A 12,270-nucleotide genomic window follows, 5' to 3' on the forward strand; every position below is an offset into this window, starting at 1 on the left:
GGATATATATGGATGTATTCTTTCTCAACAGTCCAAAAGCTACATGTGCAGCTGCCAGGGGAATGTACTGTGCTTCAACATAGATTTCAAATCAGGCTTCACCTGCTCAGAAGGCAATTCAAAGGTGAAGTATTACTGGATTCTCAATTGTTGCCAACACCCTGGTTCTGTGCTGTACCATTAATAGCTCCTGGGACTGTGCTTTGTCATTTTTATTTTTCATATTGATACGCTACGGACTTGTTCTTATTCACTTCTGTTGTATTTGTAGATGTATTTTAAATTCCTCTGAAATAGTCACAACATTGTATCTTAGAGAATGGTATGCTATTGTTATTAGGTACATTTTTAGATTGTTTTGGCAGCCTTGCTACATTTTGAGTGGATACATTTTTTGTTCAATGAATCACTACAAGAACAGGTAGAGCAGTGATTTCCAAAGCTCTAATGTCCTTTTGTTATAAATTATAGATTTCCTCAAAGTACTATTGCCCGTTGAAATGTCAGGTCTTGATCATGCTGGTCTCTTAGTAGTCAGACATGGTATTTAAATGTTGCGCTCATTATTGGAATCCCTGAGCAGCTGTGATTTATAATCCCTCTCCTTGTAGACCTTACTGTGGCGATATAAGTTCTCTCAACTGAAAGGCTCCTCTGACGATGGGAAAACCAGGGTAAAACTCCTTTTCAAGAATGCTGAAAGCAAGCAAATAGAAATGAAGGTAATGATTTTTTTTTTTTTTTTTACATCAAATTAAAGGTATACAATGACAATTTTAGTTTGGTTATTTTGCACCAATTAATATTAACTGATAACAATGAGCTAACAGCCAACTTTACTGAATGTCTAATGAGGAATCTTTCCACCCTGTGTCTGGTGAGTATTCCAGTAAATTCAGTTTTCAAGAGATTGTAAAAGTCCAATATGTCAGAATTTCACTTTAAAGTACTGAAAAAAATAACTAACAATGGCCGCGTTTCCCAGATTCGATCGTTCTTAAGGACTTAAGAAGGCTCTTAAGAAGGGTTCGGCTAAGAAGGAGCGCTAAGATGCGGGTGTTTCCCAGATGCGTTCTTAACTGCCTTCTTAGGAGAACCTTAAGATCAAGCCAAAGAAGCTTCTGAAGAAGCTCTTAGTGGGAGCTGTCCACCGCGCTGCTGCTGTGCTGAATCAATCGATGCCAGGCAGATCGATCACCCACCTCTTTATCAGCGCATAAGTGCGTGTGTGTGTGCGCGCGCTGTCAGACCGGGCTGTCCAGGCAAAGAGATCCAACGGCCGTTGGATCTCCGCACGGGGCAGCCGGTACTTTGCCTGGACAGCCCGGTCTGACAGCACGTCCAGAGGGGAGAAGTGCTGACGCACGTATGCATTTATGTAAACCGTCTGGCTTCGCGCACGGCGACGCTGTTGGTTCGCAGCGAGAATGTGCTGTATTGCAGCCGTGGTTTCTCACACGCGCGGACTTTGGCAACGCAGAGTAGCAGGGGAAGCCTCTCTGGATGAGGTTCAGCTGAGTTTAATACACCCGTTCCCTTGATATCTGTGAAATGCCACAGGGTTGTTGTTTTTTTTATGTGTAGTACTATAAACTCATATATGCAGATGTTGCGGAAAAGTTAAACGTGTAATTCAATAAAAAGGTTTTTTTTCATCTACCATTTTCTTATTTTTTTTTTCTTGCGCCAGTGGTCCGCAGCTATGAGCGCATTTCAACACTGAGCATTGTTTTATTATTTCGCAAAGTGGAGGATATAAATTTCCCTGACGCGCTTGATCACTGAGCATTTGGTCGCTAAGAAGGCTGTTAAGAGTGGGTCAGCTCGATCTTACATTTCCTTCTTAGTGAAAGATCTTCTTAAGCTAAGAGTGACTCTGGGAAACGCATCCTTCTTTCACAGCGTTCTTAAGAGCGCTCCTAAGAAGATCTTAGCACTTAAGAGCTTCTTAACGAATCTGGGAAACGCGGCCAATATCAAGAGAAACAACAGTTTTGAGGTTGTGTCAAAGGTGCCTATGTACTGTGTTGTAGAGGTATCTACTGAAGTTAGCATGCAAGACAGCTAGCCCTGGGCCTGAAAACCTCTTTCTCACAGGGGTCCAAATCTCCTGTGCTAGGGGTATAAAGACAAAAACTCCCCCAGTAGTCCAACTAGCTGCACGGCTAACTGGGCTAACTAAGCTAACAAGCTAACCGCAGCTACAGTCATGGATGTATAGAATACCGTTAGCAGCAGTTAACAGTTACTCTGGTGATATGCTACCCCTATTTATTACAAGCATAAATTTAACAGGTGGGCAAATCTTACACATTGCGCCTTTAAGTTTGATCATTTTGTTATTTTAATGTATGATCACCTACTGATTAATGTGTCTTTTCTCTCCTTGACTTGTGTCGCCATGAAGTAAACATGCTAACCAGCTAACCCTGAGCCTCAAAATCTCTTTCTCCTGGGGGTCCAAAGCTCCTGAGCTAGCAATGTAAACACCAAAACTCCCCCAGTAGTCCAACTAGCTGCACGGCTAATGGAGATAACAGCAGCTACAGCCATGGATGTATAGAATACCGTTAGTGGTTGTTCTGGTGTTATGCTGCCCCCTATTTGTTTGGAGTATTCATTCAACAGGTGGCCAAATGTTACATATTGCACCTTTAAGTTTGCTCATTTTGTTATTTAAAGTATAAACATCATCTATTGATTAATGGGTCCTGTCTCTCTTTGACTTGTGTCTTCCAGGAACTAGAGTTTGCTAACCTAACAGCCGTCCTCCACTGTATACATTCTTTTATTGCTGCAAAAGTGGCCTCCATGGACCCTCTCTTTATGTGCAGTCAAAGCTTCCCTGGAACTGGAAATTACATGAACAGTTAAGAAGACACATCCTCATCATCATGTTCACCTGTAGCAACTCAGCAGTATTTTATGCAGAGCCAATTGATATGTCTATCTTGTTCTTGCTATTTTTGTATGAACTACTGTAAAAAACATTTGTAATAGACCGTAGTGTTAGATAAAATTTGAATTAATGTTAGAAGGAACACGTTATTTAATTTTTCTTTTCTCATTACATAATGGAGACCGATTGTGATGGGAGATTATTAGCCAACCGTAACTTTGAAAGGCATGACAAGAATCACTAAAAATAGCAACTGCCACTGTGTTCAGCAGAAAATATCAGCTGATACTGTATGTATGAAGACTGGTGATGCTGTTCCTACATATAGTGAGTACATTTTAAGATGAATCTGATACTGGCATACTTTCATGGGAGATTTCACATTTGGCACAGACCTTTGACAAGGATTTTCTTTCCCTCCTTATTTTTTGGTCATGTCTGAAGTGGGACACAAACACCTTACAATATAATGCAGTCTAATAAGCCTCCAAATGACCACAGCATTAAATTAATAATGAAACATAATTAGCTTCACAAAGGCAGCATTTACTGCATGGCTACTTTGGCTTGTATTAAACTGTATGATGTTTGTGTTATTGTGTTCATCCTTTGTTTCTAATAATGGCAAACATTTCAGATTTCTCTGCCCAACTGAGACACAAAGTATATTCAAAGATCCACTTTTATAAACTCCTGTTCAAATACAGTCAGAAATACTGTATGTCTTCAGATACTTCATGTATTGGTTTCAGTGTGAAATGCAAATTTGCTGTTTTCAATAAATTACTCATAAAGCACAACTGGTTATCATGCAAGACGTGTTGGGTTGGGTTTGTACGTCTACTTTGAAAGAGGACTGCTCTTTTCCTGCTTTGACATTCTTGACATTCTTTAACCAAAGATTCATGTTCTTTACATTTCTCAAATTTTACTTGATGAGCCTCTCATCATGTGTCGCCATGTGTTACTTGGTGTAAAAACAAAATGAACATAACACTTATTTTATTTTATTTATTTTTTTTACAATTTTCAACATTCCTGTTGAGAAGAGGGTGTATCCAGCCAAAAGAAAGAGCACTGTATAGAGCGTTTTTTTTTGTGTGTTTGTTTGTTTTTTATGCTTTGCTTTTTTTCCAGAGTGCTCTGCTTTCTTTGTGCATCTGCTTCAAGTGCTTCCAGTTGGAAATCTCAGAACTTCTGAACTGCTGAAAGGCATTGTTGTCTCCACTGTTGCTTTTTTTAGGGGGGGGGCAACCAATCATATATAAGATAGGGTGGGACTTGACACCTGTCACCAGGCTTTATCAGACAGAACTATCATAACAGAGACAGAAAAGCCTAGTTGTGAACAGATCGTCCATCCACTGAGTGTCATGCTTTCATCACCCTACACATCATAAGCTTGTTGTTAGCTGTGTAGTCAACCTTCACTTACCATAGTATTAGTTAATATCAATCAAAACCAGTTTAGAACTAAAAGTTTTTGTTTTTTCCTCACCGCACAAGCACTTCAACCCAGCACTCTGAAGGACACTGCCGGCACTTTTCTGCTGGAAAGAAATTGTTTCTGGACACAGGGCCTTTACAGTTTATTTTAAAGAAATAGTTTTTAACTCTATGGAGGACTGAATCTGCCAAAATCAGAAATAGATAAATAAATATATGAATAGCTCAATACATAAATGAATATGCCATTAAATGCACCAAAAATGATATTGAAATAAATAGAAATAATTATAGAAAGAAAGACAGGCAGAAATTGAAAAATTATAAATTAATAAATTAAATGGAAAATTAAATGGGAATATATACAATGGTAAACAAAGGAGATCAATTAAAGCAGAAATATCTGTCATATTTTATAAATAAACGCTTACATTTCATTTTTATTTTATTTTTGGTGCCATTACTGAGCCATTTATACAGTATATTTAATTATTTATGATTGGGGCAGTTTCAGTCCTCCATGTAATTCTCGAGAAATACTCCTATTATATATATATATAATGAGAACTTATAAGGAAAGATCTGAGGCACTCAAGAGGGTAATGATTAAAACGCCTTTATTAGTACATGGCTAGTCTAACAAAAACATGCCAACGCGTTTCAGCCTAAAAGGCCTTCGTCAGGGCAAGGGCAATGTTGCCCTTGATCTTTCCTTGTAAGATCTTTCCTTTCCAAGTTCTACTTGGATCCCTAAACTGAAGAGCACCAGAGGGACACCTTTTTCGACACCCAAGCAGCACTCCATGCATTTTGTTTTTTTATTGAAGATATATTAATAAGCTTTGAGCCAGGCTACCTGTTTCCAGTCTACACACTTAGCTATGCTAAACTAAGCTAAGCGTCTTTTGGCTGTAGTATCTTTTGGTCTTTTGGTGGTCATATAATGCTCAACAAGATAGCTAATAAGCTTATTTCCAAAAATGTCATGCTATTCCTTCGACACGTATTTCATATAGATAGCTACATCTGAAGTACTTTATGTTTTGGTAATCAGTGTCAAAACAAATTTACCCTGAGGTTTTTTATATTTGTAATCCATTTTCTCTTACTTTGGATTGGAATATTCCCCTTCCAACTGTCTGCCAACTTTTTAATGTCAACTCCCACTGCTGACGTGCGGAGGCTCCTTTGATACAAGTCCTCCAATGCTTCTGGTCAGCCACATTTGAAAAGGACATGATCCCTCATAGGTTTCCTACTGGTGAGTGACGACGATGGTTGTGTTTGATGAGCACTTGGTGAAGCTGGAGGTGTTGCTGCTGGAGATTGAACTCCCTGGCTTTCTGTGGGGATTTTCACTCTACATGCATCATTATCCTTGTAAATTTAAATGAAGGGAAGGAAAGGCAGACTCTGCCACCAGCAATGTAGAGAAGTTTTATCAGAACGTAGGAACATTGGCTAAAATGTCATCACGAAAAAGTGTCAAATACTCAATGTTCAAACTGGCAGTGGCAGGAATGATGTAAAGAGAGATGAGTAATCGTCATGGGTGTGTCCTTGCCTTGTTGCCTTGTGTCACACAAAAAGATTACGGAGGTTAACCACGCAGGTTATAAATTACTTACATTTGTTGACTGATGCTGGATCAGTTCAGATCAAACCTGTCTGATGGGTTCATTGCTCACCTCTGTGTTCCCACTTTGACAGTTATTGTATTTCATTGTGATGCACTGATGACATTGGTTTTGCAACCACACCAGTTAGTCACTACTTGGCAAATGATGGACAGGTTGTCAGTTTTTTTTCTGGTTTATAGGTCCCTGCCCTTTGGTGTGGCCTGGCCTGGGAATCTTCAGCCTCCTTGGTGGTTTATCTATTGTTGGGTCCAGAGGTTATTTAATTTGGACATCAATAAGACATTAGGGATACATTAGGAACAACATACAAGCTCTTAATCTGTGACCACTGTAATGGTCCTACCTTTGACTTGACATAATTTAAAAGTCCAATTTGAAAGAGAGTTAATTGTTGAGTCTCATTCCAAACTCATCAAATCCCCACGGTGGTAGGACGGGCCAGCCACCAACCCAAAGCATCAGTATTTAACGAGTCGGAAAAATTACCCAACAATCAACTATCTTACAAACTTGATCTTAAATGAATAAAAAGTAAACCTCAATATGTTGAATATTCAGTGTCCAGGCATGGCACTTAGATGCCTCATATTCCAAGAAGCAGGAGATGGTTTAACCAAATCTGACCCCATAGTTTAAAGCAGGGATGCCCAAACCTTTTCCCTTAAAGGGGCAACGCTAAAACTTGGTGGGCCACGGAACTAAAGCAAATGCCTATTGTATTGTATTGTTATGATGCAAAATTGGTAATAGGATCTAAAGTTTCCTTAATTGACAGACTTTCTGCACAAACTGTCACTCTGAGGTTATAACTTGGAGGTTATAAATTACTTACATTTTTTGATTGTGATGCTGGATCAGTTCAGATCAAACCTGTCTGATGGGTTCATTGCTCACCTCTGTGTTCCCACTTTGACAGTTATTGTATTTCATTGTGATGCACTGATGACATTGGTTTTGCAACCACACCAGTTAGTCACTACTTGGCAAATGATGGACAGGTTGTCAGTTTTTTTTCTGGTTTATAGGTCCCTGCCCTTTGGTGTGGCCTGGCCTGGGAATCTTCAGCCTCCTTGGTGGTTTATCTATTGTTGGGTCCAGAGGTTATTTAATTTGGACATCAATAAGACATTAGGGATACATTAGGAACAACATACAAGCTCTTAATCTGTGACCACTGTAATGGTCCTACCTTTGACTTGACATAATTTAAAAGTCCAATTTGAAAGAGAGTTAATTGTTGAGTCTCATTCCAAACTCATCAAATCCCCACGGTGGTAGGACGGGCCAGCCACCAACCCAAAGCATCAGTATTTAACGAGTCGGAAAAATTACCCAACAATCAACTATCTTACAAACTTGATCTTAAATGAATAAAAAGTAAACCTCAATATGTTGAATATTCAGTGTCCAGGCATGGCACTTAGATGCCTCATATTCCAAGAAGCAGGAGATGGTTTAACCAAATCTGACCCCATAGTTTAAAGCAGGGATGCCCAAACCTTTTCCCTTAAAGGGGCAACGCTAAAACTTGGTGGGCCACGGAACTAAAGCAAATGCCTATTGTATTGTATTGTTATGATGCAAAATTGGTAATAGGATCTAAAGTTTCCTTAATTGACAGACTTTCTGCACAAACTGTCACTCTGAGGTTATAACTTGGAGGTTATAAATTACTTACATTTTTTGATTGTGATGCTGGATCAGTTCAGATCAAACCTGTCTGATGGGTTCAATTCTTACCTCTGTGTTCCCAATGAGACAGTTCATTGTATTTCATCGTGATGCACTGATGACATTGTTGTGACAACCACACCATGGTACAGTAAATCAGGTCACTAATTTGCAAATGATGGACAGGACAATGGTTGTCAGTTTCTTTCTGGTTTATAGATCCCCGCCCTTTGGTGTGGCCTGGCCTTGTAATCTTCAGCCTCCTTGGTGGTTTATCCATTGTTTGGTCCAGAGGTTATTTAATTTGAATATCAATAAGTCATTAGGGACACAGTTTTATTTAGAACAACATACAAACTCTGAATCTGTGACCACTGCTGAGCACTCAACTGAACTTGTAATGGCCCTGCCTTTGACTTGACATCATTTAAAAGTCTAATTTGAAAGAGAGTTAACTGTTGAGTCTCATTCCCAACTCATCAAATACCCAAGGCGGTAGGACGGGCCAGCCACGTTGGAAAAATGACTCAACAATCAACTATCTTACAAACTTGACCTGAAAATGAATAAAAAGTAATCAAACCTAAGTGCCATGCCTGGACACTGAATATTCAGTGTCCAGGCCTGGACACTGAATATTCAGTGTCCAGGCATGGCGTCCAGGCATGTGTCCAGGCATGGCAGTCAAAGATGCCTCTTGTTCCATGAAGCAGGAGATGGTTTAACCAAGTCCGGCCCAATAGTTAAAAGCAGGGATGCCCAAACTTTTTCTCTTGGAGGGCTAAAGCTAAAACTTGGTGGGCCATGGAACTAAAGCGAATCCCTATTGTATTGTATTGCATTGTTATGATGCAAAATTGGTAATAGGATCTAAAGTTTCTTTAATTGGCTTTCTGCACAAACTGTCACTCTGCATTATACTCAGATTTTAAGAAATAATTCCTACACATTTAGAGATTTAGTACAGAGCCCCCTAGGGCCACATGGTAGGAAAAAAAATGGATGTGGAAATCCATGGAAATACAAATTTTTACAAATTTTACACAACACATTCAAATCTAAAGGTCCTTACTCTCTGGGGACGTGATGAATAAACGAAAAAGGCAAAAATAAACAAAAATAACAGTTTGAAAGAAATATTCATGGGCTGTCTGTCTAAGCAGTTAGCAATCCCCTCCCTCCTCTCTACATCACCACATGAACATGCAGCGGTAATCGCCAGACATGGAGGAGGAGCCTGCTCTCTGTGTGTTCACAGGCAGACATGAATGCCTCTTTATGGGGTTTGCTGTTCTGATTGGATAAAGTAGGCAGGGAGACCAGAACATTTATTTAGTCTTTTACTGATTGAACAGGGAGAGGAGAGACATAGGTTATCACCAAACTCTCTACAACTTAATGGTGGAGCATGGAGATATGTAACACATTTTTTTATTTTTCAAATCATCAGCAACTTGTTTACATGTTTTCAGTGGTGGCTACTGCTCTACCTACCCTACCCTACCTAATGAAGGGTTGAATTGCCACTGGCAAAATATTACCTTTCTAAAGTGTTTGTTATTTTAGATGGGTAAAATATTAGTTCCCGGCTGAGCCTCATCACTACGATAAATTACATGATTATGCAGCTCATTGACTTTAATCTGATATCATCTTAGAAGTAAGGCAACACCTTTATTGTATATAATTTAAGTGGCTTGTGGAACAGTTTACATTTTTTGCGCATCAGAAATACACACTGAAATTGGTTCTACTTGATTTGAATTCTGTGTTGTGATAGTGTCATAAGAGGAGTTCTATTATTAACTATTTTATCTGTTTAATTATTACGCTGAATGTAAATGTGTAGTGACTTCCAGCTATGACGATCACCAATACTGAAGACAATATTAAGAGAGGGACTATAGAGAGCCTCCTGGGTAGCTGCATCACCACCTGGTTCGGAAACTGCACCCAATTGGACCGCAAGAACCTGCAGCGAGTGGTGAGGACAGCTGAAAAGATCATTGGAGTCAACCTCCCCTCCATCTCAGACATTTACACCACACGCTGCATCTGTAAGGCAACCAGCATTGTGGAAGACCCCACCCGTCCCTCACATAGACTTTTCTCCCCCCTTCCATCTGGCAGAAGGTACCGTAGCATACGGTCTGTCACTACCAGTCTACAACGCAGCTTCTTCCCCCAGGCCATACGACTCCTCAACGTTCAGGGACTGATCTGACTACCTCTGTTACCCTGTTATATGCTGTCCTGCGTTGCTGTTTTGTATTAGTCTGATGCACTATTGCACCTCATGTAAATGATAATAATAATAATAATCATACAGTCACTTTACAAGTATTTTTGCACTACACTAGCAGTTACATGTAGCATATGGTATTGTTGTTGTTGTTCTATGTTGTTATTGTTTGTTTGCACTGAAGCTTCTTGGGAAACGTTATTTCATTGCACTGTGTATACGGCTGGAATGACAATAAACCCTCTTGAATCTTGAATATTAGGCAGCTTAGAGGTAAAAAAAAAAAAAAAAAGAGACCAGGGAGTTGCTGCTTATTGCTGGTCAGTTATTCTTAAACTCTACAAAATGATGTTACTTAGAATTTCTAAAAGTCTTGGCTAAAAACAACAGCAGTCAGAGCGTGAAGAATAAACACAAAGTAGATTTAACATCTCCAGTCAAAGTTTTATGGGAGAGTGGCAAAGAGAAAGCCACTGTTAAAGAAATGTCCTTAAATTTCAACTAGAGTTCACCCAAAGGCATGTGGGTCAACTGGAAGAGTGAAAAACTTCCTATCATTAGATTTCACTATTTTGTTCAGGTGTCAGTCATTCTGTTTAACCTCAAAAGGATACTTAAGCATACTCTCAGTATTTCATAATACCTGAAACCTCATTGAAAACAAAATACTGCATGCCATATCTTTTTCTTTATATATCACTCGCTTCATCCTCTCCAAACTCTGACATTCATTTGTTGAGAAGTGTGACAGTGTGCGTTGAAGTCAACTGTGACAACAAGAGTGCACGTAGATCTACAGCTGAGATGATCTTTTGTTCGTCACTGCCGGCTGCTGCTGCACACAAAGCATCATAAGTTGCATCAGCACCATGTCAAGCATGAATTTCAAGTGCACTGCTCATATATCAACGGGCCGTGACTCTCACAGTTGACTCTACTGACACCAGTGGACCCTGAATGCTAACTGAGGAATTTGTGATGAAGACAAGTTTGAGGGCTGCTGCCATGGCATTTATCACAGTAAGTAATCCCTACAGTCTGCATCTTAAACTTAAGAAAACGGGTGGCAGAGGATGGAGGATTTTTAATTCATTTTATTACTGATGTGACTGTACCATGATGCTTGAAATGTAAAAAAAACAGTACACTGACAGCAGGTGTGACCGCTCACTGGGAATCCATTTACTGTATTTCTGTGTGAAGACTGAACAGACTTAAATAAAGCTTATCTCCATTAGTGGTACTTTTGCTTGGATGGTCTTGACACAGCTCCAGATAGCTTCAGGCCAGGTCACAGTCGCATTTAAAACAGTCACATTTCTTTGCATTAAATTTTACTTTGATGAATTGTGATCCACTCATTTGGGCTGTTGACCAATGTGTGGCATTATCATATTTAATATAATCTCTCTGTGGAAGAATAAAGTGCCCCAAAGTCAAAAAGGGTTTGCAGACAGTAAGCAAACTGTGTGAACTTCTTGCAGGCGACCAACTAGTTAGCTTGCTCAGGCTACATTCAGACCAAATCTGGCATTGCGGCGAAAACGCAGGTCATCCTATTCAATTTAAAGGGGGTAGTCCATTCTCGTTGCGGCCGCAGTGACTGCAGGGGGTTCCAAAAAAAAAAAAAAAAACGCAGCCAGCTGCAGCGAAAATCCCAGGATGCCAATGATCACTGTAGTACGGGCATGCTTAACCTACTATGGGAGAGGCATAACCAGAGATCATAAGCAGAGTACAACTCTTTTAAAGTTAAAGTTCAGAACATGTCATGGAGTGACACTAATACAGGGATTGTGATCTGTAGTTTACTGTCGCAGTCCAGATCGACCCTCTGCTGCTCTTCTTGGCTTACACTCAGAGAGAGCAGACAGGCTGGGTGGTCAAACTTTGGGCTGCCCCTCCACAAGGCAGACTGGTGGCAAAACGCGCCTTGGCGAAACCAAGTAACGTTTCCTGTGTCCAAGCTTGGCGTGTGTGGACGGGCAGTCCATGCATACGCCTGGCCTGTTCGCTCTGCCTGGCCCAGACACACAGCTGTGAGCCTGCTCGGCAAGCCAAAGAGGACAGTGTTTTTTGACGGGGAAAGTATAGCTGGCAGTCTGCAGTATCACCACCACCGCTGGCTGTTTGTAATACAAACCAGCTGCCACAGAAACACGCAATTTTGAAAGAGGGAAAATAGAAAGGACCTTGGATAGCTATTGTGACTGACTAGAAAGCTAGCGTGTTGGTAATTAGTTTGCTAGCTAGCTAGTAGTTCACCAAGCCCCGTGTGTAGTCCCAAGCCACTACAAAAACATGTTTTGGGACTTAGCATGAATTCTTCTGTGCCACTTTGTGGTGTCAGTAAAACCACAAGTGACATTTTC

The 12,270-nt window shown here is 40.1% G+C and overlaps 1 protein-coding gene across 4 annotated transcripts in view; it reads left to right on the forward strand.

Moving 5' to 3' along the window:
• Nucleotides 1–3,711, forward strand: part of sntg2 (syntrophin, gamma 2) — a 93,729-nt gene extending 90,018 nt beyond the window's left edge. For all 4 annotated transcript variants that reach the window (XM_084381793.1, XM_084381795.1, XM_084381796.1 and 1 more), the window contains 3 exons: nucleotides 32–124; nucleotides 612–722; nucleotides 2,740–3,711. In XM_084381793.1, the coding sequence (XP_084237919.1) occupies nucleotides 32–124; nucleotides 612–722; nucleotides 2,740–2,874 (339 nt within the window). In that variant the 3' untranslated portion in view covers nucleotides 2,875–3,711. The remainder of the gene's footprint in view (nucleotides 1–31; nucleotides 125–611; nucleotides 723–2,739) is intronic.
• The last annotated feature ends 8,559 nt before the right edge of the window (nucleotides 3,712–12,270 follow it).

This window comes from Pagrus pagrus, assembly GCF_965226575.1.
Source record: "Pagrus pagrus genome assembly, chromosome: 18".
NCBI classification, from domain to species: Eukaryota; Metazoa; Chordata; class Actinopteri; order Spariformes; family Sparidae; genus Pagrus; species Pagrus pagrus.